The sequence below is a fragment of the Diplotaxodon limnothrissa genome, linkage group LG3 (assembly GCF_057381915.1).
Source record: "Diplotaxodon limnothrissa isolate DT_005_m linkage group LG3, D_limnothrissa_male_GT1.1, whole genome shotgun sequence".
In the NCBI taxonomy this organism is placed as follows: Eukaryota; Metazoa; Chordata; class Actinopteri; order Cichliformes; family Cichlidae; genus Diplotaxodon; species Diplotaxodon limnothrissa.
Window position 1 is genome coordinate 66,810,473 of NC_140598.1, and position 26,044 is coordinate 66,836,516.

Below are 26,044 nucleotides of genomic sequence, written 5' to 3' on the forward strand. Positions count from 1 at the left end.
CAGAGTCGCTTGACCAACTAGGAAGCGCGCAGTCACAGCTCTGATCCGCGCGCACCGACCTACCAACCGGCTAGCGAGGAGCTCTCTCTCGGATCCCCCTCTTTCTCTCCCGCCTTGCTCCCTCTTTATTCCTCCACATATATTCGGTACCGGGTCTTCCGCGGATAAATGTAATCGGAGCTCACAGTGGGGAGACGCTGTTGTCGCTTTTCCACCATGGAGGACTGTTGTTCCCTGGAAAACGAGAGGATGGAAGCGTGGCTGGACGACCACTTGGAGTTCACCCATTCCTACTTTGTCAGAAAGGCGTCAAGGTAAAAATAAGAAAAAAAATAACAGTGGAGAGGTCAGTGTACGTTCAGCCGGGTGTATGTGACTTTCCAGGGCTTTTCTCTGCAAATAAACTATTTTATGTGCAGCCGCGCAGGCAATCAGATTCCCTTTGTTAGTTCTGACTGTTTCCATTGTAGGTGTCACTTTACCTCGCTGTTTATTCAGGAAGACTGTAAAACCTGCACTGATCGTATCTTGACACCAATCATCGTGTGCAGTGGAGGTGAGCCTGCTCAGGTGCGCTACCTGCAGTGTTTTGGATGTCACAGAGCTGCTGTGCTGGCGAGCTCCTTTCAGTCTACGACTTTATTTCGTTTCACCGTCCACGTCACAACACCTCTGAGAGTTAGACTGAGCCCTTTAATCATTAACTTTTACTGCTGCCAGTGATTCTGTTTAATTCTCATAGTTTGCTGTTCAGTGATAATTACACTTACCTTCCATATAAAAGAAAGCACTTCATTTGTGTTGTAGCGTTCAGTTTTTGAACCTCAGAGAGTGTGGTTTGGAACAAATTAGCCTTTCAATTTGTTCGGCAAACACAGAATCCAAAGCAGTCTTTCTGGAACTGTAGCGGCTGTGTAAGACTTTTTTACAGCATGCATACCTGGGAATTTCATCAGTGCACTTCATCAGGGCACTTTATGTCTGTGTTTGCTTTAGTGACAAACCCCTTCAGACCTATTTATTCACTACCACCAAGGTAATGTCACTCAGTGTTTTTTCATCTGTCACAACATCCCAAGTCCATCTTGAAATATTTTCCATTGTCAGAGGACATTTTTTTCTCTCCCTCCTGCATTTTTTGACCACATTACTAAAGCAAAAAAGTTGATTGGCTTGGAGCAAGAGGTTTGCACACATCAGCCATTCTGCAGTTCTGGTTGAGAGGCATTTCTTAGAGAGGTATTGATTCAGCCACACATCCCCTGGATACATTAGGGTCAGCCCTGTGGGGAGTCAGGCAGCTCAATGGGAGATGGAGGAGGAGAGGACCTCTGAGAAACTGCACATAACGAGCACTTTGTCTCCTACAAAGTTTTACTTGCTTGGATATGCCCAAGATACCACGGACAATTTCACAGCCAGCACTTTTTATCACCTTCTCAAGGTTCTGACCTTCCGTTCAGGTGAACAGAGCTTTGGTGACAGGCATAGAAACAGAATGAGTCACATGACCTTCGGCGCGTTTGAAAACTGGACCTGAAGTGGAGTGCATGCTCGAAATGTGTGTGGGTTGATTAGACAATGTGTTGGCTGATTGGAGAGATTCTCCATAATCACATTCAATTTAATGTTTCTGTTTACACACTAGCATACACTCTGTCTAATACACACACTCATATTTGATTTGTTCCAGTAAATGTCATCATTAGAGGCTTCCAGTGGTTATCTCACACACAAACACACATAAACACATAGCCTTGATAAAAGTATTCTGGCTACTGCTGCATTTACATTCATTCAATTTACATTGTTATCACTGTTTACTGTTATTTAATATCATATAATAATTTCATCTTCTAAGCATGTAAAGAGCACTCTGCTTGCTCAACATTTCATCTCTTTCTCACTCTCACTTGTACATTTATTTCTAAATCTTTTTGCAAGCTTTCTCTTATTAAATTTAAAGGCTAACTCTGAATACTTTCAAGTATTTGAGATTCATTTTGAAGGTGGTCTGGCTGTTTATGAACACAATTTCAGCTGTTTGTGTCCTGAGCCACAGTGAGAGACAGCCTGCTTTTAGTTATTTCTTTTGCATAAAGTTTGTGGTTAATTTTATAATAAGAAATATTGCAGGTTGTATAACTTACTGTATGCTGTTTGTTAGTGTACTTGGAAATAATTGGCAGGTCAGCGTGGGTAGTCTTCTCAGATATATAGGCTCAGATGGGGTTTTGCAAAAGTAGAGCCATGGAGGACTTTGGAATTCAGTGTTTTATCATTGCATTTAAACATCTGTAAACTCCTGACACTTTTATGTCGAGGTGTCTGCTGATACTGAGTTGATGTTGATGTGTGATGTCGTAAATGCAGAGAATAGAATTGAATTTCATAAATCTCCCAGCAGTCATTGAGACCCTGTCCAGCTTTCTTGAGTCAGGATTAGATTGCATCCTTAGAAGTAGACTTAAGAACCAACAGCTTGTTTCTCCAGCAAATTATTGACTCTTTTCTGTCCCACGTGCCCTCATGAATGTTGGTCAGCAAAACTTCCATTCTCCCTAAAGGATAGCATCAGCTTCAGACTTAAAATGCAAGAAGGAATAAGAAGGAATAGTTTTCATGAGTTATTACATTGAATGAAGAGCAGCTGAAGACGCATGTTTGTTTGTACATAATCAACAATTCTTTTGTAACTTTGGTCATTTTTGCACTGTTTTCATTCATTTGAGTTGGATTTCAGTTAGTTGATGTAAACAGGTTTTATGGAACCTCTGTAATTTATGTTCAGTCGATGCTGATCCTGTTCTTTTGGTGTGGAAGCTCTGTGATCCTCATCTCAACTAAGTCCTTTTGAAGTTGAAGCTTGTGAGCTTTGATTAGGTACAAAGAAGAGATTTTTATTAGATTAAAGTGTGTATAATGTGATCATCTGGTTAAATTTTAATGTTCTTCTTCTTTCCACTACACGGGCATGGAACTCATTTCATGATGGAAAAAATTTAAAATTCAGCCTGTAATGAGATGCCTAACAAATGATTTGAATTCGTATCGTTCTCCATTTTTATTCTAATTGCAGAATAAATTTCGGCAAACTGTTCTTGATTAATGTCTGTTTTTGTTTTGATGCAGTAGCAGACAAGAATTTGTGCAGGAGTTTGGCTTTGATTAGCAACACAGCACTACTCACAGTCTACCTGTCAATCAATTTGCCTTGTGCATTTACTCAAAAAGGCTTCATATATAATATAGTATATCTGCAGGTAATCTAACCCTATGAGCCAAAACAGTATGTCTAGTCACAGTTGAAGCAAATTAGACTGATTACCTCCTAACAATAGATCTAACAATGGAGCATATTAAGGTTTGAGATATATGTGTGGGTAAGTAAGACAGTTCTTCTGGTCAATATGTGTACTTGTGCAGGCAAGGCTTATGTGGTCTAAAGCTGTTTTGGTATCATGCCAAGTGCCAACAGCCTTTTAGTTGTGGGTGGTCATAATGTTTTGGAGATATTCTAAAAACTTCTGACGGACATTTTCTTTTTAATTTTGACAGGGAGATGGTGAATGCCTGGTTTGCTGAACGCATCCATTCCTTTCAGCCATCTGTGTCCAAAGAAAGTCCTTCACAGCAGCGAGCCCACCAGCCCACCACTGACCTTGGCCCTTCCTGTGCCTCCACCATCCTCCCACCTACCCTCAGCCACTTGGACAACCGCTGTCCATCCCCAGCTACAGTCTCCAGCCCGGCCCCTGGTACCCCAACTCGCAAAATCTCAGCGTCAGAGTTTGACCGCCCACTCAGACCCATTGTGGTTAAAGACTCAGAGGGCTCGCTGACATTTTTGAGTGACGCTGACCGTGAAATTGTCCCTGTGAGGGGCTTGGTGATGGGTGAGGGTGGTATTGGTGGGGGAGGTGGGAATGGAGGTGGTGGTGGTCTTGAGGGTGACCGCTGTGCCAGGCTGCTGGAGCTGGTGAAGGATGTATCGAGTCATCTGGATGTGACAGCGCTCTGCCATAAGATCTTCCTCCACATCAATGAGCTGATTGCTGCAGACCGCTACTCACTGTTTCTGGTACGTCAGGAAAGAAAGCTACAGTTGTAACTGATTTAACTGTTGCAGAGCACAAAAAGAAGATACGCCTCTTTATATGCTCACTAGTATGTTACAAGAAGCGTATTACATTGCCACCCTCGTTTTATTTAACAGTTTATGTAGAACAACGTAAATCTCCTGTCACTAAGCCTGTCACTGTGCTCCCTAACAAAAAGTTACATGTATGCATGAATGTTATTTCATTTCATAAGTTTATCATTAGCGGTAAGCTTAAAGCAGTAGTTACACATTTAAAAATTTGATTCTGAGCAGTGTTTTTCAGAGTTGGATGGAGCTTTAATACAGGTATCAGGTACTTGTGTTGCAAGCTAGAAGTGATTAGCATGCTTAGCTAAGTTAATTACCCTCTGGCTCTAGCTCTGCACGCAGTTGTTGTTCTTGTCTCATCTTGGAAAGAAAGGAAGTGACTACAGCGCACGGTCATCTGGTAAAAACAAAAGCAGGCTGTGGTTTATTTCATATTTCACAGTTATTGTGATGCTCTCTTAAGACTGTGATAAAAAAAGAGTGTAGCAATATTACTTTGCTATAAATGCTATGTTGTAAATGCTAAAAATTCCTCTATATCATTTTTTTATGATTTAGTCTTTTGGAATAAAAAGTTAAACTCTAAATATAAGATGCTAACAGTCACCAAAACTGGAACATGCAAAAAAAAAAAACACAATTATTTGTGTTTTTGTCATATGTACAGTATTGGCTTATAACTTCTATTTCAGTCATTAGTTTTATTTCAGTTGTGTTGCTACTTTTTGTTTTTGATCTCAGGTGGGTGAGGATAGCTCAAACAGGAAGTTCTTGGTCAGCCGGCTGTTTGATGTGGCAGAAGGAACCACACTGGAAGAATCTTCCAGTAACTCTATCCGACTGGAGTGGAACAAAGGGATTGTGGGACACGTAGCTTCTACGGGACAACCACTCAATATCAAGAATGCTTACGAGGTGAGCACTTTTAAGTCTTCTTTAAAAACAGAGATCTTTAGCAGCATCAGTTAAAGTATCTTACATGAGCTGATTTGCCGTGTGTATGTGGGTGTTCAAAAACAGACTTACGTATGCTTTAGTTTAGTTTGATCATTCTTGCTGATAGAGCTCAGTGGATATGAGAGGAACCAAAGAGGGTGAGTAGGTCAAAGTGCTCCTCTCGAGTTTCAGCTTTTACCACACATGTGGACGTATGGACGTAATACAAACTAGCGATTTAATTTTTGGGAGGCTTGCAGTGCCTGTTGGCTTTGGTCATGTAATAAAACATACATTGGTTGTGTTTTTTCATATCACTCTGTATAGCCACATGGCAAAAACAGCTGCTGACAACAACCAAACAAATAAAAAAGAAATACATACAGTCAGAAAATTATTTAAACCCCTGCTGATTTTGTAAGTTTGGCCACTAACAAAGAAATGATCAGTCTATAATTTCAATGGTAGGTTTGTCTGAACAGCGAGAGACAGAACAATAACCAAAAAATCCCGAAAAAAGTTAATAATTTGCATTTTCATGCAGGAAATAAGTATTTGATCCCTTTGAAAAAAGTGCTTTAGTACTTGGTCGCAAAACCGAAGGTCAAACGTGTCTTGTAGTTGGCCACAAATTTTGCACACATCTCAGGGAGGATTTTGTGGCATTCCTCTTTGCAGATCCTATCCTTGTCATTATTGTTTTGTAGCTGATGTTTGGCAACTTGAACCTTCAGCTCCCTACACAGAAAATCTGTGTAGGGAGCTGAAGGTTCAAGCTGTGGGATTAAGGTCTGGAGACTGACTAGGCCCCTCCAAGACCTTAATATGCTTCTTCTTGAGCCAATCCTTTGTTTCTTTGGCCGTTTGTTTTGGATCATTGTCATGTTGGAATACCCACCCATACCCATTTTCGATGCCCTGGTCGAGGGAAGGATGTTCTCACCCAAGATTTGACGGTAAATGGCCCCATTCATCCTCTCTGTGATGTGGTGCAGTTGTCCTGTCCCGTTGGCAGAAAAACACTCCCAAAGCATAATGTTTCCACCTCCATGTTTGACGGTGGGGACAGTGTTCTTGGACTCATAGGCAGTTTTCCTTCTTCTCCTCCAAACACGAGTTGATGCCAAATAGCTTGATTGCGGTCTCATCTGACCACAACACTTTCACCCAGTCCTCCTCTGAATCATTGAGATGTTCAGTGGGAAATCTCAAACAGGCCTGTACATGGGCTTTCTTGAGCAGGGGGACCTTGTGGGCACTGCAGGATTTCAGTCCTTCACGGTATAGTGTGTTACCAACTGTTTTCTTGGTAACTAGCGTTCTGGGCTGGTTCCAGACTGTTCTCATTGTCATTGAAACTCCACGGGGTGAGATCTTGCGTGGAGCTCCGGATTGAGGGAGTTATTTTATGGTTCTTCAATTTGCGAATGTTCGCACCAGCTGATGCCACCTTCTCACCCAGCTGCTTGGCAATGGTCTTGTAGCTCATTCCAGCCTTATGTAGGTCCACAATCTTGTCCCTGACATCCTTAGAAAGCTCTTTGGTCTTGGGCATGGTGAACAGCGTTCTTTTATACAGGTAACTAGTTGAGAAGGCTCCCAGTGTTAGCTTGTTATCTGTATAAAATACACCTAGGATCCAGAAATCTTGCTCACTAATAGGAGATCAAATACTTGTTTCATATGGAACGCCAGGACTGCCATAATGAATTAATTAAATACACCATTAAATAATTAATTAAATGTGGCAATAATTAATTAAAATTGGAATTAATTAATTAAATAAATAGTTATGACACATGTAATTAATTAATTATTGACACATTTAATTAATTATTTATGTATTTCACATTTTAATTAATTATTGACACATGTAATTAATTAATTATTGACACATTTAATTAATTATTTATGTATTTCACATTTTAATTAATTATTGACACATTTAATTAATTATTGACACATTTAATTAATTATTTAATGATATATTTATTTATTTCATTTTGGCAGTCCTGACGCCTGGCTCTCGTCATGAAATAATTTTATCTGTCAGCCTCACCCATCAAACTCAGGGGGCGGGGTTAACGCTGCCCATGCAGCTTCTCTAACATTTGATTGGTTGCCGTGCAAAGTAAGTCAAAACAGGTCGATCCTAGAAAATCGATTGCTTGTGTAGACTTGGGGCAGCCAGTTATCCCAGAATGCAGATCAAATCACAAGCAGCAATGGTGGTGGTGTAGTTTTAAAATACCCCGTTTTTCTGTCACCAGCTACACTTTTAACAGTGTTTTAGCCGCGAATGTCGCGACGTATGTCTGGTCAGGTTGTCAACATAGAACATGTTTGCAAAAGTGCTCAGATGTTTTCAGAGATTTCACTAGCTCTGCTAACAGTTAGCATGCAGAGTGCACCGAGGGGGTTACGTTAACCGGTTTGTTTACATATTCCACTCTCCGTGTTCCACATGTTGCATTCGCAGATTCTCATTTTCACCGAACGATCGTCTCTTTCCGCCTGGTCTTGTGTCTCTGTGCTTCTGTAACATAAAGAACGAGCTGACATTTTTCTCACGAAACCAGCGATCAGCTCAGCAGACCCTCAGTTTACCTGCATGCATCCTCCTCCTCATCTGTCAGCTGTTTAACACCTGCTGCTAATTCAAGAAACACGCCTAGTTACCTGGTGATAGTCACAGTTTAACTGGGCAGCCGGTGCTCGATATAACGCAATGTCAGCGCATTTTTCTGCACAAGATAAGTAAATATAGTGTTTTCCCCGAGCGCAGAGCTGCTGGAGCTCGTTTCCTTACAGAGCACTTTATAGGCGAACAGCTTTATCAGCGGCTGATGTCCAATCACCGGCACACAGCTTTCAAACCTCAGCTGAGTTTTAGCTCTCAGTGGTTAAACGCTGGACTTCATTCACTCAGGTTCTGTCTGTCGGGTCACGTTTACTTCGCTGTTTTATTTACAACTGAGCAAATCGGTTTGGCTGAGGTTAAAGTTACGTTTCATAACTGCATAGTTTCACAGACGTTTAATGGTTCACTGGCACATGTGTTAGACTGAACTATCATCTAAATATCATCTGTTTTTTAATAGTTATTCAACTGTATTCTAAGCACCAGCTGTCTGTTAGAATGTGATTTTTTTTCTCTCTCTGTTGGCAGAGGTATAAAAATGCGCAGGAAAATCTGACATGCATGGCGAACTTCACCGACGATATTTAGGGAGGAATAAACACACATCAAACATAAATGAACCATTTGTCTGTCTCCATAATTGAGAGAATTTTCTCTTCTTATGTCAACACTCTCTCTCTTTTTTTTTTCTTTTTTTTTTCTTTTTCGGTCATGTTATGTTTACCTGTCAAAGGCTTGTTACAAACTATGAAACACATTGTGCAGACTTCTGGATGTTAGAAGAAAACTAATACTGCTCATGAATGAGACTAAAGGCAGGAAGGTGTCCTTTAAAACTAAACATGTTAATAGGACCTCCCTGTTTATATCATAGTTTATGATATAGCACGTGTATTTCAGTAATAGCCTGCTGAGGCCACTATACGTGCTGGCCTCATATCAAATGTGAAGGCAGACTGAGTCTATGTTTGACGTTTTTTATATCTAATCTTCCTTTTCAAACATTTAAACAGCAGCGAGTCTGCAGCTGAGGGAATACAAATTCAAATTGTCGGAACAGGTTTGCTCGTTTCTTGGATTCATTTGGTGATTTATTAAATGTATAACTGTTATTCTAATCTGCTGCTGAGTCTCTTACACTTTTCTTTATGCTGTATATTTTCACGTCTCTGGAATAGTTGGCAGTTAGATAGTCAGCTGGGAAACTTTGTGTTAACTCATGGAGCTGAGGATATCGTGGATATGCTGACCTCGCTGCGTGGTGTACAGAGCGAGGTCAGCATGATTAATATTCACAATAAAAATATTAGCCGAACATCATGAAGTCTGTATGTGTTTCATAGTGTCGAACAACCTTTGTACAGTTAAAGCCAGCAGTTACTACATGACGGAAACACCAACGTTATCTCTTTTATGTGTTTATACACAGGTCACGCTGATTACTGAACAAAAACCCAAAGATCAGATGTTAAACAGATTTATTTGCTCTCTCTCCTCCTTAAACATGTTTTTAATGTTAGTTATAATTCAGAATTGGCGACTGAAACACGTAGGACACATAAGAACATCAGGAAATAAAACATCGATAAATATAACCTCAGTAAAAGAAGTCAGCGGGGGTTACTACAGCTGTGTACCGGGGCCTGCGCTTTGTCGGTGGGATTGCTTGCGAGGCGAGCGGGTCTATCCCACGCTTTGCCGTGAGACTGGGCAGACATCTCCGAAATCATCGAAACACTTTTGCAAAGAGGCTGTATCTTGACAAACCGACCAGACACATGAAGATTAAACCACTACATTCTCGGCTAAAAAAATATTAAAACGGTATTTGGTAACACACAAACAGGGTTTTTCAAAGCTCAGTTCTGTTAGCTTCCACATGCCGGTTGTTGTGTGCTAGAAACAATGGCCACCAGGCCAAAGCAATGGTTTTGACTCGATCAGCGTTAACCCCGCCCCCTGAGTTTGATGGGTGAGGCTGACAGATAAAATTATTTCATGATGAGAGCCAGGCGTCAGGACTGCCAAAATGAAATAAATAAATATATCATTAAATAATTAATTAAATGTGTCAATAATTAATGAAATGTGTCAATAATTAATTAAAATGTGAAATACATAAATAATTAATTAAATGTGTCAATAATTAATTAATTAAATGTGTCAATAATTAATTAATTACATGTGTCATAACTATTTATTTAATTAATTAATTCCAATTTTAATTAATTATTGCCACATTTAATTAATTATTTAATGGTGTATTTAATTAATTCATTATGGCAGTCCTGGCGTTCCATAGTTTCATTCATCAAAATGCAAATTAATTTGTAACCTAATTTATCACTGTTCAAATAAACCTACCATTGAAATTATAGACTGATCATTTCTTTGTTAGTGGGAAAACTTACGAAATCAGCTGGCAGTTCAAATATTTTTTCCCTTACTGTATAATTAGTCTTCTTATTTTTTTGCAAGCTTTATGTAAAGCTTTATGTAATGTAACACAAAGCGACAGGTACTAATAGCATCAGTGTTTGATGAGCATTTATTTACAGATATGAATGACAGCACATTCATTTCTGCACAGTGACCCCAAACTGCCACTGCATTAAAAATTGTTTTGCTAAATATATTTACAAACATAAATTAGGCACCATGTTGTTAAAATATAACAACGTTATATAGAGCATATTTATAAAAATATAAATAACATTTCTTTTAAACAAAAGCTCATTTTGTATAAATGCTGTGTAGATGCTGTGTAAACCAGAAAACATGAATGCCATGTGGAGGTGCTGGATTGTTGAATTCTTGCCAATAGAACCTTAATGTGTTTTGGCACATGAATAATTAGATGCCTGTTTCTACTGTCATGCATAAGCTGCTCTTCTTTTTTGCACCTGTGCACAGATAAAAGGCAAATTAGAGGCCTGATTACAGCTATATAGGACAAAAGCATCCATGTTCTACAGGACAAATCCCGAGTACAGGGGAAGCAAGTACCTGACTGTTAGCATGCTGCTGTTATGCTTGTACTGCATTGGCAGTGTGTTTGGTATCGTTGTCATACTGAAAAATGAGCATGTTGCTAATCACATACTTTCCAGATTGCATTCATAATTTGATCAATTTTGACAAGATGCCCAACACCACTCGCTGAAATTTAGCTATGAGTAGATGCATCTGAAGGGCCAAATGCATCTCCCTGTTGTTGTTTCTCTGTATTTTTTGATTCTGTCAATCTGCTGTAAATACTATACGCCACACACCATGATAAGATATGCCAAGTTTTCAGCTAATAGTTCTTTGATAATAATGTTGTTGGGGTAAAAATGCAGTTTCATGCCTGTCAGACTGTTTTATCTTTGTAATTTTTCAAAGATTCAGCTAAAGAAATTGGAATAACTGTGTTATGTGTTTTTGTGACAGGCTTAATTAATAATCTCTGTTAAGTGTCTCAATAAATATAGAACCATTCCTCTGAAAATAGTCCGGTACAAGGACTAGAGTAAAAAAAAATCCACCAATGCCCAAATAAACCCTTTGAAAGACCTTCCAAAAGCCTGGAATACTGCTGCCCAAGACCACTTTAAAAATTACAAAATGGTCTGGTAGGCTTGAAGCAAAATAAAGAAATGAAGGGAAGCTCAAGACTTTTTGCATGACACTGTAAATCAAAACATGCACAGCAGCAAATAAGATGGACTGGTGTGGTGTGATTCTGTGTGTGCAAAAAAGATTTCCTGCTGGGTACCATCCTCCTTTGATAACACTGTCATCTGGTTGCCTGCCAACCACAAGATGATGATTATGGAGCTGGAAGAGAAAGAGAGAGAGGAACAGATCAAGAATGACTTATGGGATGTGCATGTGCATGTGTGTGTGTGTGTGTGTGTGTGTGGGTGTGTGTGTGTGTGTGTGTACCTGCTAAGTGTGCACTTGGGGGTTCAAGTGTTTTTGAGTGTGTCTGTGTGTGAATCAGAATCAGAGTTCTTTATTAATCCCAGAAGAAATTATAATTGTGTATAATTAATGCCTGCATGGATTTGTGTCATGAAATGTAAAAAAAAAAGTGCACATATGAGATTTGTTTTCCAGGTCAGATTTAATTTGTGCTTCTATGGCTGACCTTATTTGCTTTATAGTTCCTCGTATTTGTGTTCAAATATAATAATGCGTAATGTTTGTGTATGCATCGCCTCCCTGCCACAACTGCAGCTGTGTTGGTAAATGCAGTGTGTTAGTCTGACAGTCAGTGTAGATGTGGCAAGCTGTGTGTGTGTGTGTGAACACACATGCCTGTGTGCTGCTGCAGAACCTCGTACTGCTTCCAGGAAGTCTATCGACATCATCTGACGGAGTCCCCAACCCTCTGATTGGATCTTTAACTTCCCATTAGTCTGCACAGGATTACATTGACTTCAGCAGCACAGGCCAAAACAGCTCCACCTCTGCCCGTTTATATTAATACAGCTCTCTGTGGAGTGGACTAAATAATGTGTTTTCGAAATAGCCTGGACCAAACCAATTTACAAAGGAGCTTGTGTGTGTGTGTGGACGGTGATCAGCTTATTAGTGCTGCGTGCTGGATTGCTGAATTAAACTGGGAGCACCTTTTCAGGAATGGAACCAAATGTTTGCCAAAGTGCTGTGTCTCACTGAATGGCCTTTCACTGTGTAGAAAATGAGTCATATAATTTATACTGAAATTAAGGATTTCTGAGAAAATTAAAGCAACAGATTGAGTTTTGAGGTGATAATTCTTTCAAAAAAACTACTGAACAGCTCGAACACATGCTGACAAAAAGCAATACAACCTGTAATACTATTTAATTCAATTTTTTTAAAACTTTTATTTATTGTTTTATTTATATAGCACTAATTCACAACAGTCACCTCTAGGTGCTTTGTATTGTAAGGTAAAGCCTACAATGTTATAGAGAAAGCAGCAGCAATTTAACGAATTCTTCCTTATTAGTATCCCCCTCTTAACACAAAGAGATCCCTGGTAAAATCAGTTGAAGGGAGGAGCAGCGGTGAAGTGAAGAGAGATGAGAAAAAAGGAGCGTATACAGAGATAAGGACTAAACACAAACTATGGGAGAGAAAAGGTAAAAGTTGAGGGCATGCAGTAGTTGTATATAAAACACATGGGTAGCAAAAAGAGGCGAGGGTAGAAGAAGGGTAAAAGAAATCCTAAAAATAGAGGTGTTTGTCTCCAGAACCCAAACTGGGAGGGTCCTGATATCTGACAGCTCTGCCTCCCATTCTACCTTTAGAGAATGCAGTCTGAGACCAAAGTGCTCTGGCGCTCCCTATTATACTTTGTATTGCAGCACTGGACATGAAGCTACTACAGATTGTACATTGTTTGCATGATGCACTGTGTGCCTGTATTGTTTTCATAGTATCAACACACGGCGGTGTGTACACCACTGAGGGCTGAGCCAGTCATATAATCCATTACTTGCTGTGTTAAGAGTGTAACTGTGAAGTCAGTGTAGGACTCCTCTTGTATGCATGTTTTTGTCAACACACAAACACACAAATCTCTTGGGTCTAGAGAATCATAGAAATGGACATAGAAGCCGAGTGTTTAAAGGTCAGCTGGTGGGTGGCAGAGCTGCAAACAGGGGAATAGTTCTCTAAACAAAACATGTCTCCATCCGCGGTCCTAGTATGCTCTTGTTAGCCTCTTTGTCACTGATCCCAAACAATAAGAGTTCTAATGCACGTGAGGTGTTTGTTTTGGAGAAGAGCGAGGCATTTGTTTGCATAATGATTGTAGCTGCAGGTGTTCAGCTACTACAGAGTATCTGCTTCTTTATGCAAATTGGACACCCAGTTGTGGTGAGTACAGGTCACTGAACTGGTTGTTCAACAGATGGGAGTGCCTCACGCCTGCTTGTTCAACAGCTTGTACTTTGATACACTACAAAAACACAAAAAGCTGAGCATTCAGAGATGTTTGAAGCATAAACCTTTTGGCTCACAGGGTTAGGATCACAATATTGCTTTTGCATTTTCATTCAAAAGCTACAGCGCAAAAAACCACAACAGTGTCTATTGAAAGCTAATGTAAGTATCAAAATGTTTGATAGCAGCTCTTTGAAAAGGGTTATATGCATGTTCTTGTTCCCCCAGGACCCCAGGTTTAACGCTGAGGTCGACCACATCACAGGTTACAAAACCCAAAGTATCCTTTGTCTGCCTATCAAGAACCACAGAGACGAGGTGAGATGCCATGATCAATATAATTTGTTATGGTTTGTTTTAAACCTTACTTTACCTTTACATAGATAAGATGTTTAAATTCTAGTGGAGCTTCTTGTCCAGTGTGTGCTGGCTATTACAGCAATCAAATCTGAGATCTCGAATTATCTGCTTGAGAAAGCGTTTCTTTTTTGACAACCTTTTCTTTTTTTTCTCCAGCGTACTAGCAATAAGACTCTCCACACACAGCTTAGCAGTTTGGCAGAGTTTACTGTACTTATTCGTTTAAAAGGCACATTCTTTTATTCTTTTTAATTCTTTTTAATTCTTTTAGAGAAGCCCCTTACTGGGCATGCATCTGGACGATGATTGAGCATGCATCTTTGAGAGAAGCTAAAGATAATTCATGCATTATGACATGACTCGTGATTTGCAGTTGTGTGAGCCTCTGCAGCCATTAAAACATTACATAGATTTGTGCCCCCATTCTCCATTTAAAAAGAACCTTGATACGTCTTATCCAAACCAAACTTTCAGTTTTCCTATTAGTATAACTTTTAATAACATTAATTAGCAGATAATTTAAATGTAATATGAATGAAGTATGCTCACATCAGTGCACATTCAGACTGATGATGTTTCCCTTCTTATTGCAATACTAGTTTAATATGTTATTTTGCTAAGATTTGCTGGTTTTCACTTAACATTTTCTTTTAATTTATCGCAGGTAGTTGGAGTGGCTCAGGCTATAAACAAGAAATGCGGGGACGGTGGAGCCTTCACTGAGCAGGATGAAAAGGTTACATCATGGTTCCACCTAAAATAACACTTTTTTCAATTTAAAAACATTTGAATTTTCACCAAGACATCATCAAAGTGTGTTACTTTGTACTTGTGTTGGACAATATGACTTATATCTGTTAAAATATAACTGCGGATCAGATTTTAAGAAGCCATCCTTTAATAAAATCCTTCTTTCTCCATATTTCCCTGCTCATGTCATCCTCTCGTTGCTCTCTAATTTGCTAATTTATCTTTTTGCGTACATTTTTCCCTTTATTTTTCCTCTCTTTCTGGTACTCAGATGTTGCTCTGTTTCTTTCCAACAGGACTTCTCAGCTTATTTGGCGTTTTCAGGCATCGTACTACACAACGCACAGCTGTATGAGACGTCGCAGCTGGAAAACAGACGCAATCAGGTGTGTGCGAATGTGTTTTTCTGAAGGTTAGCGTGAACATACAGTCACGCTCAGATCCATAAATGATGTTTATGTGTGTGTATGTGTTTGTAGGTGTTGCTGGACCTGGCCAGTCTGATCTTTGAGGAGCAGCAGTGTCTGGAGGTTTTACTGAGAAAGATTGCAGGAACCATCCTGTCCTTCATGCAGGCCCAGGCTTGTACCGTCTTCATCGCTGACGAGGACTCAATGGTCAGCACACACACACTAACACACATGCTCGCAACATGCTAATGTTTCTGTACTTGGTGTGCAAAATCTATTTTCAAAGAATGCAAACTGAGGTGATACGATTTACTGGCTAAATGGATGTTCGATCTGTACGATAGTGGTTGTTTGAATGCAGCGCATTAAGAGCTCAGGGCAGGAAGATTTTGATTTGATGTCATTTAAAGTGAGGTTACAAAAAAGCAGCACCTCAAAGAGTTCATGTGTTTCATTACAAGACATGATTGATATCTTGTAGACAGGTCATATATAATATGTGTAAATTATTTTAGCTGGTTGCATTTTTTATTATAACTGGACATTTTGTGTGTGATAGATTCTGGCAAATATATTGGCTGTGCGTGTCTGACAAAGAAGAAATATCAGATGATATATTGGAATATTGGATTTTTAAATTCGTTTTAAAAATCCTATTGTAGTTAGACTTTAGAACTTGAGCTATTGGTTTGAGTGATTTGAATCTTTCTAGTGTCAGTTACTAGATCACAGAGATTTCAAAAAAGAAGAGAGAGCAAAACTCCCACATAAAGTGGCGTAGTGTTTAATGATAGATTTATCAGCATGTAAAACTTGCTTCTGGTTTTATGTGTAGTTAAAATAGACATACATTGAACTGATGCTGCAGAATGCCTTCTTATGATATAAACTTAGTGCAATAAAAAGTGTGTTTCATGGTAATTAGAAAACAATTTAGTACATGTCCCATATTTACTGTCAGAGAGAAAATACAATCTGATAAGGCAGGAAAAATTTCATGAATAATTCAGTGGCACAAAGAAAGACAAAGTGAACATTTCTTAGTGCCACTCTGTGCAAACATTAAACTACAGTACACAGCCTCCAGAGAATAAAGTCAAAATTAAAAAATGACAAATGCACCAAACAGGAAAGTGCAGTGAAGCGATTTGGAGGAAGAATACACTTACAGTATAGTGAGATATTAAATAAATAATAAGCTTTACTATCAAGTACAAACACATTGTAAACTTACCTTGTTGTTTGCTATATTCCTTAAAATATTTAAAACATTTTCAGTTGTGCTTTGTCTCTAACTGTAGATGACAAAACAAGTTAAGGTTATAAAACAGCAAAGTGTGATTTTGAGCAGGGCGATATGACCAAAATTATTTATCACGATATACATTTGAAAATTTGCGATAACGATATAACTGACAATATAATTGACACTAGACAAAATACTTTACAACTCCACAACTTTATTAGTGCAAAAAAACCACTTAAACAAGCAGCTGTTTTCTAAGTGCATTAAAGTTATATAAAATTTAACAGTGCAAATGAAAATTCCTTGCTGACAGTTTAACCAAAAGGCATTTCCAGTGGAAATTGGCCGACATATCCTCAGCATAACCATGTATAATATCCACAAATCTTAAAAAGGGGTTATACACACAACACGGTAATATTATGTTGAAGCTTAGCAAAGTCGTACTGAAACATTTGACAGATTTTCGAGCGCCGTGTACATAAAATCGTTTCAAGGTCAGTAAACACAACCACAATTCATACATGAGGCACACGGGATTATAACTTTTATAACACTGTCGATTTTCAGAAAAATCAAAGGATTGATTTTAAGTGTGCCGTATTTTCCAAACAACACGGTAATAATGACGGCCCGCTGGCATGCTCTACCAAAAATAGTGCTTTGTTGTGTATCTGACGGACGAAAGCTAACCCAGTTCCACACCACTGAAGCTGCAGCATTTTTACAAACCAGTTCTGGTTCATCTGTTTCATTCAACAATCCGCTTTCACCCTTCTCATTCTGCGTCGCCGACATGCTTTTTCTGCCATGTGCGTATGAAAACAAAGGCATTGTGCATGTGCGTTTTACCCACATTCTATCACGATATTTCATTTTCTTATCGTTGCCCAACATTATGCCCGTAATTACTGTGAATGGTATGATATGGCAAAGCGCTAATTCTATTTTAATTGTTAATTCCAGCAAGCAGCGTGTCAGAGTAGATTTTAAGAAGGACAAATCATATTTTATATATTTTATATCTTTTTAAAGATATATCTGGTACTAAATAGCTGTTTCAAAATAGTTAGATTTCAAAATTGGCTATTTTGACTTCCTTGTTTTAAAGACTCACAGTGTCAACCTTTCAAATGGAAATCTGTTGCATTGCATTGTCCATTGTCTTTTTTTTTTGGCTCCTTGTGATCATTCTCGTGTTAGAAATATCTCTTATTACCTTCCATGACCTGGGATTATTAGTTGCTTTACATTTTTTTGTGATCTTTAGACAGATTGGTGCCTTTCTTCAGGATTTTGTCTGTGCACTACTTTGTAGTGTGGTGACTGTTTTATTTTTTCACCTTATTCCCTTACCTTTTCTTCAAAAAAAGATATCCACCTGGTGTAACAAATGCCTGATTACCTGAAGTGTTGCTAAGTCAAGCTTTGACACTATTTCTAAGGGGATTATTGGCACACCTTTAGGGGCACCATGCATATTTACTTTTTGGATATTTACTTGGCTGGTTTACACAAATGAAAAAAGGGTTGCAGTTAGCAACCTTAACATATTGTGTCTATCCATGTCACAAATTATCACTGTCAACCTCAAAGAAAATGCTAATTCTTGTTTAGCACCTTTAAAATTTATTTTATATGTAGTTTTAGGCTCTAGTCATCATCTTTGTGTCAGGCGCAGTGGCCCGTGGAAATGGAAGGGACTCAAGTGCAGATTCAAAACCGGAGGCCAGGGGTGAGGTGTAACGAAAAGAGATATTTATTTTACAATGCTCAAAGGCTAACAGAAAGTGCAGACTAGAATCAATGAACATAAACTAGATGTCTGAGGCGAGAGAAGATACTGTGATGATAACTAGACGGCAGGGATAACTGAGTGCAGGTACTGGGCAGGGGAAACTGTGGCGGGCCAGGGCACTGAAACAGAGGAGAGAGCAGTCAGGGGAATCCCACAGAGAGCTGCGAGTGAATCTAAGGATAGTACACTGAGCTGTCTTACAAACTTGCAGGTGAGGGTTGCGTGGAGGGGGGAGGCAGGAGAGGTCCAGGTGGGTACTGCATGCAATGCAGGGAGGCAGGCAGGAAAGAATGGCAGCTCCGACACGGAGAGGGATTACCGGCGGCAGCAAACTGGTTTCCAGGAGAGCTTGGTAGGTGGGTTTTCGCGGCTGACGAGAAAAACAGAGATACGGTTAATACATCTGATGAGTCACCAAGGAATGGACGTGAGGCCGAGAACTGACTAAAGTTGGCAGATAATCTGGCGACGACCAGTTGAGTGCGCCGGTCATAAATACTGCTGGTACGATTGCCATCAGGTGAGGAACAACAAAGACTCCACCCAGTGGGGAGGAGCTGATGCTGTGGAAAACCACCCAGACCACGACACTTTGTGGTTATTTTACCTCCACCAACATGTTTTTAGTAATGCGTGCATGCAAATCATCGTTCTGTCTGTAAACAGAATCGCTCTAAAAGTTTTGGATGAGTTTGGGTAAAACTTTGTATGGTTCTACAGTGTGTTCATTATAGCAATTCATTAAAACTGGCCTTGCAGCACCCAAGGTCTTTAAGGTCAGCTAAATCGTTTATTGGTCAAAAATTAACAAAGAGCCCTAAAACTTACAAACTATGATTCTTACAACTGTGGTGTGTATTGTCAACATATAGAAAGTACCATAAAGATATAAATAAATAATTAAGGATTTCAAATATCATGTCACATTTGACCTCTGACCCCTCCTTCAAGGTCAAATAAGTTAAACCTTTCATAAAATATATTACATTTAGAACTATGCTTAAAATGCCTTTGTTTGTATTGGTAACATTTAGGAAATGATACAGATATATGGCGACTTTAAATATCACATTATAAGTATCATGTCAACTTTGACCAAATATCTGACATCTGCCTTTCTTTGAAGTTGACCCCAAAACGTGCTATTTTACTGCACTACAAACTTTTAAAGATACATATTAAAAAATAAAACAAAAGTAAAAGCTGCTGTGAGCAGCCTTGGTGGAGGTTTGCACTCGCTGAGTGCTTCTTGTTTATTTTTCTTGTTTGTGTATGTTTTCAGGCAAGTTGTCCTCAAGAAGTGCAATGGATACTCTCTTTTCATATTGTGTCTATTTGAACAGGCCCTCTGTCCTTTTGCTTGACCTATCCAAGAGCAGTAATTCATTGAGAAGATTAGAGGTGTGGTATTGCTTCCAAAACATCATGTTACACCCTACATGCTATTTTTATCACCTTTTTTAAAACTATCATGGAGTTCCTTTTATGGTCAGAAATTTTCAAAGCTAACACTACTGACAGACACTTCAGGTAGCTTATATAGGCCTTATGTAAGGTGCTTTATGTTAACATTAGTACAGTGGGGAATGTGGCAGATCAACCTTTGAACAAGAGATATTTTGGGAGATGGAAGAAACTTTTACAAAGCAGGTGCTCCAGGGAAATATTCCACTGCTGAATGAAACACTGCATTAAACAGTGGTTTGTTAGTGTTCCCATTCCTCTGTCTTGAACAAGACCATTCAGTTTTTAGTAAGGCAAAACATGTAAAATATTCTTAAGCAAGAAAAAATAGGCAGTGGAATAATTTTTTAAATTCATTTTTTAATCATAGTGGTGCAAACTTTGGAGAAAATTAGAAGTTTTGATATTTTTTTGTTAGTTTGTTTCCTTTTTCAACTTTTATTTCTGTCCAGCAGTCAAGTGGTAATTTGTTTTTTTTTTGAGCAATGACACCTATTGTTAGAAAGTGAGGAGCAAGCTGAATGCACCTCCAGTGCAACTCTAAAGAGATGCATTGATGTCACAGTACATATGCAAGCAGTGACCTATACTGTAATATCAAAAATCACTACATCAGTGTAACTTGTTAATTTGTAGCTATGCTTTTATGAGTAATAGTTATTTTTAAAAATTAGAGTTAATATTACATGACTATGCTACTTAACTAAGATGGCACAGGGTTCTGATGAGTAGAAAATGGCCTTTGGTGCATGACATTCATCTTTATGTCTGTATTTTTAATGTAGAATTAAAGGTTTTAATAGATATATTAGTATATATATCAGTCGAATATATGTGGTAATCACATTGCCACCATCGTCCCTGCCAATGCGCAGCACAGAATGAGACCCTAGGCCTGGAAGATAATCCAAAGATAACACAAGAAAACTTGGAGCAATGAGCATGAGGAAGCAGGCAGGCTGGCAGCTGAGCAAAACACACAGTATTAAACTACAGGGGTTCCAGTGACTGGGCAGGCACAGTGGGATTGTCTATACAAGAAGTCACAGAAGCTTTAGTCACAGGAATATTTACGAAGGATGAATGGTGACCTGTCAATGCGTTACCGGTGTTTGAAAAGAGAGCATAGAGGTGGTGTTCTCCTTCTTGCAAGCAGAATAGGGTGGCCAGGTGGTCCATTTCCAGGATGTGGTTTGGAGAGCTAATCACTTCTTATTTGGCACTCAGTTTCCCAAGTAAGAGTTCCCACCACAGACGTTGGTGAAAGGATAGTTTCTGGCTTGGAAGAGGTGTCCTTGGGGGAATATCGAGCATCTGGCTTTACATTTTGTGAACATTGGCGGTAAGTTATTTTGAAATTTAAATGGGTACAGAGCAATGCCCACCTGGCCTAACAAGAATTGAGATGCTTGACTGCTTGGATGTATGCTAGGTCCAGACATTGAATAGTTTTTCTGTACCCTCGAGCCAGTGCCTTGACTCCTCTGATGCCAACTTACTACAGTCAACAGCTCACAATCACCCACACTGTAATTTTTGCTCCTTGGAAGTCAAACAAAAGGAAAAGCAGGCCTAGGGATGCATTTTTGTTATGATGATGTTGACAAGGGAAAGGATCAGGATCAGGTGTAGGACCTGATTTTGGGGTTCCCCTGCCACGATGAACTTGCCCTGGATGTTGGGTTCTGTGAGGACCAGGGCAAAGGAGAACTTGTCCTTCGGGAAGTTAAACGTACGTCGGGCCGTCAGCTCCCACTGAAACAGGGCCTCGGTAGATGTTAAACAGGTAAATGAGGAATATTCACGATGGTCAAATGGTGGCCTGTCAATACATTACAGGTGATAACACGACAAAATGGCATCAACTGGAGAATTTCCACAGCCTTAAGAATGCTGGGAGAAAGGTGAGTGACCTGAGACCAGAGGCCTGCTGCCAGGTGTGTCCAATAAAAGTGGACACAGGGCACAGCAAGGCAGAACCTCCGGAGACAATTAAACAGAGAACCAAAGAGAGAGTGACGGAGTGCGAGACAGAGAACGAGCAAGGACGAGCAAAAACCACCACACACACCAAAACCCAGAGCCCAGTAGGGCTGCCCAGGAGGACAGAAGAACTTCAATACTGTGGATTTGGAGTTGGAATAGCTGTCTGTTGTTCTGGATTAGATTAGATTATTTTGGCTTAATTCAAAAAAGGTTGATTAGATGTATTTTACCAAACTTTGAATTGTTTCTTAGCTTTTCTATATCTTGCAATTGGTCACTTGACTAGCCCGGGTTCCATGGTTCCAGAATTTCTGCATCTCAAAAGGTACAAGGACCTCAAATCACAATGTGTGGGTGCACACAAACTGAAATTTTTGTTTTACTATCAGCAGATTCACACAAACATCCAAAGATTAGGGGCTGACGGCCAGTGACCTCCACTGGTCATGGAAAAACAGAGCAGTGAAAACCTGTATGATTAACCCCTGGTTAATGATCTGACTGGAAGTCAGATCATTACAAGAGCAACATTAAAAGCAGTCACACTGACCAAGAGAACTGTTCTGATTGAAAATTTCAGATCCTTCTGTTTATTATTCCAGGAAAAAGAGGTAGCGTATTTAAAAGTGTTTTCTCCTAATTCAGTTCTGTATTGTGAGAGTGTAGGTAGTACTGTTTTCGCTTTTGTACACATATAAACACACAGATAAGAATGACCATTCCCAAAAAGAGATGTATTTACAAAAATAACTAATAGGCAAGTCTGGAAGCAGAGATGACAGCTTAGCCGCAGCATAACAATGATGTACATGATTTTGACAGTCAGTAATAAAACATAAAGCACAATTATAGTTCTTATTAATCTCTGGCTCTCTTCGACAGCATGTCTTTTATTCCGTCTTTTATTTTATTCCTTCTCTCACTCCAACCAGCAGATGGCCGCCCCTCCCTTAGCCTGGTTCTGCTGGAGGTTTCTTCCTATTAAAAGGGAGTTTTTCCTTCCCACTGTCGCCAAAGTGCTTGCTCATAGGGGGTCATATGACTGTTGGGTATTTCTCTGTATATATTATTGTTGGGTCTTTAACTTACAATATAAAGCGCCTTGAAGCGACTGTTGTTGTGATTTGGCACTGTGTAAATAAAAGTGAATTGTATAGAATTGAACAGACATTATCCAGCTTCTTTATGTGCTGACCAGGTGCATTCCTAAAGAGCAGATCTAATATCACCTTACTCTAGTAAATTTAAAAACAATTGCAGAAAAGAAGTGCTCTTAACCTGAGGTAAGAAAGGGAGTTTTACCTAAGGATGGAAAATTGATAAAAATTCAAAATCCATTACGATATCACTTTGATTCAGTTGTCTCATAATTACCATCTAACATTATATACCTGTAGGCTACAGTTCTAGGCACCAACAAAAATCTCTATGCTAATGAGGACACACAAATAGTCTTTCTCTTAGTATTTATGTATGAACACGAAGCCAACAGCACAAAGCAAAAATAAAAAACAGCACAAAGAGACTTTAAAGTGATCACCACAATGATTCTATGTTACAAACAAGAACAGGTAGAAACAGAGGCTCCAGCCTGACTGCTAATGACTATTTTTTGTTACCTGTTGAAAGTCCAGGTCTGGCTACTGGGCTGTGGTTGGCATTCACTCAGCTCTATCACTCTGGGTTCTTGGCTAGCTTAGCGTTAGCATGAGGTGTGTGGAAGTGCTTGCAAAGAGCCGAGGTTTTGTTATCAGCATAATGCAGATATTTCTGCCTGGATACAGTTTTCAACTTTATCATTGCACTCTTATCTTTGAGTGCAATAAAATATAAATAAAATGTTCATGTCCAGACTGTAGACTGTGCCACTAATTTCTTCCTCCGGAAAACAGCAGCAGATTTGCAATCACAGTTCATCACCATATAATTAGTTACTTGACAGGACTGAATCAGAAATTGATTCCAGACTGACTCCTCCTTTCTACCATCTTTATGCACCAAAGTCAAAGGAGCTTGCAAAGAAAAGCGTCTGGACTTCTTTAAGTTGCTTGAAGACGTTTCACCTCTCATCCGAGAAGCTTCTTCAGTTCTAAGGCGTTAAGGCGCCCACTCACATCCTGGGCCATCTGACCTCAGGAATTCACATGATAAGGTGGGGCCAGGTTTCACAATGAACGCACCCGAAACTCTGGCTGATTGGGACCCACGCCCAGTTTCCCACCTTGGCTCAGGCGATTAGAGGATCATCAGGGGGTCCTTTTGTCCCTCTGTGGGGGGAAACTCCCACTAGGTTTATATCTGGGACTCTCCACCATTTGACCTTAGAACTGAAGAAGCTTCTCGGATGAGAGGTGAAACGTCTTCAAGCAACTTAAAGAAGTCCAGACGCTTTTCTTTGCAAGCTCCTTTGACTACGATGACCTGGATGACTGAGAACATTCACAGATTTATGCACCAAAGTTGCTATGAAGACAGCAACTGACTGGAAGTGCTCAGAGACCTGGTTCTCTGTCTTCAAAGCAAAGCTTTGTTTCCTTTGAAATAAGGAATCAAGTTCATTGCACGTGGTTGCACTAATTTTGGTCATGTTGCACATGTTCCAACCACTTTTTCCCCCTAGTACCACTGTAGGTTGATGCAGTGAGTGAGTGGACAACAACAAAGATGATGCCAGAAAGAGATGTTACTACAGGGACCACAAGGAGGAATTCTTTGGTAGGAAAGCTGTGATTCAGAGTGATTCAGAGAGGAGAAAATAAAAAGATCTAATTTTGTTGTTGAAAAAATAATCTTTTGGGGCTTAACGTTGTCCAGCAGACGTAAGGCTCATCAGAATAGCTTTTCCATCATTAAATATACCTGGTAGTAATCTATGATATGTTCACTCTATAAAAATACATATTAGCAGCTGCAGGCTAAAAAATAATATAAAATAATATAAACCACATTTAGGCACAACATTCTAACTATTATAATATCTAGTTATTTTATTTAATATTTAATTAATTGCTATATTTTTTTCATTTATGTGTAAAATGAACCCATACTTAGTAATATAACAGCTTTTTAACAGTATGTACTAATGTGTAAACATTATGTGCATGCCTAAATCTGGATAAAGCTGAAACCATTAATACTTTAAATCACTCAAGTCAAGGCAGCACCAATGCAACCTTTAAACAGCCACAACATGATGGATACTCGCATGTGCTCTTCTTATGACCTGTCACCATAATGTCAGAATATATTGTCTTGTTGATATCTGTGATATGTATATACTTTTATATATAGTGAAGTGGATGACGGAGCACCAGATGTGTTGGGTGGACTGCTGGGTTGGGTTTATTTTTCAGGAACGATCCGAGCATGTACAATGTCTTATATTTCTCATTAGAGATATTTTTCAGGAAATAGATTTCAGCATTCATTTATCTTCACTTACCTACATCACTGCACTTGGCTAAGCAGTGCAATTCCAATCTCATTGCCAGTCCCAACATCAACAGATCAGTTTTATATTTCTTTCCATCTGGCTAGTGGGTAACTGTACTGAATGTTGAGTTTTTCTACATATTGGTTTTGTAAAGCATCAACTGCACAGTCAGTTCACTGTTTAATGTTTGTGTTTAGGCCTGATTTAACTGGCTTAGGAATGATGAAATGGTTTGCATTAGGTTACAAAACACTGGTGCTTTACTTTGTCTGGTATTTATTGTAACCCAGTTAGCCCAATTAAGATGATTGCTTGTTCTGAATGTTATCCAGACAAAGAAAGCAGCTGTCATAACGATTTCAGAATAACCATTGTATGGAAAATAGTGTAAAGCTATGTCTACCTTGGACTTCACTATGAGGAGTATAATAAAATTACTTTGCACAGAGGGAGAGATTACCCAATAGGTCCCAAACCCTCACTTTGTTTGAGACCTCATGCAGTATGTCCTCTTGCAATTTAAAGGCCAGAAGATAATAAAAATATAATCTTTTACTTACCAGGTTCTGGATTTCTGCTACAAAAGCAGTGAAAAACTAACCTAAGATTCACTAGCTTGTAGAACTATTTTTAGCAGCAGTAATCTGAGTAACTTGAAATAATAATTTTCTGTAAAACTTTCACATCAGTGGGGAGGGATTTTGGTCCAATCTTCTCTATAACATTGCTTCAGTTCGTTGAAGTTTGTGGTCATTTGGGTCTCACTGTGGTGAGACTACAGTCATGTTGAAGGTTGAAAAGCAGAGGGTTTCTCCTTGCAGCCCTTCCAAACAAGCCATTCTTGTTCAGTGTTTTTATAATTCTACTGTCACAAATTTTAACATTGTAACTGAGGCCTGTAGAGTCTGAGGTGCGGCTTTTGGTTTTTTTGGGGTTTTTTTTTGCAGTCAT

The 26,044-nt window shown here is 39.2% G+C and overlaps 1 protein-coding gene across 1 annotated transcript in view; it reads left to right on the forward strand.

Annotated features, from left to right (window-relative positions):
- The first annotated feature begins 216 nt into the window (after window positions 1–216).
- The window catches only part of pde5ab (phosphodiesterase 5A, cGMP-specific, b), a 72,749-nt gene continuing 46,921 nt past the window's right edge, over window positions 217–26,044 (forward strand). Inside the window, exons 1-7 of the mRNA XM_085351136.1 lie at window positions 217–314; window positions 3,559–4,081; window positions 4,892–5,065; window positions 13,875–13,964; window positions 14,671–14,742; window positions 15,053–15,142; window positions 15,236–15,373. Coding sequence (XP_085207262.1) covers window positions 217–314; window positions 3,559–4,081; window positions 4,892–5,065; window positions 13,875–13,964; window positions 14,671–14,742; window positions 15,053–15,142; window positions 15,236–15,373 — 1,185 coding nt within the window. The remainder of the gene's footprint in view (window positions 315–3,558; window positions 4,082–4,891; window positions 5,066–13,874; window positions 13,965–14,670; window positions 14,743–15,052; window positions 15,143–15,235; window positions 15,374–26,044) is intronic.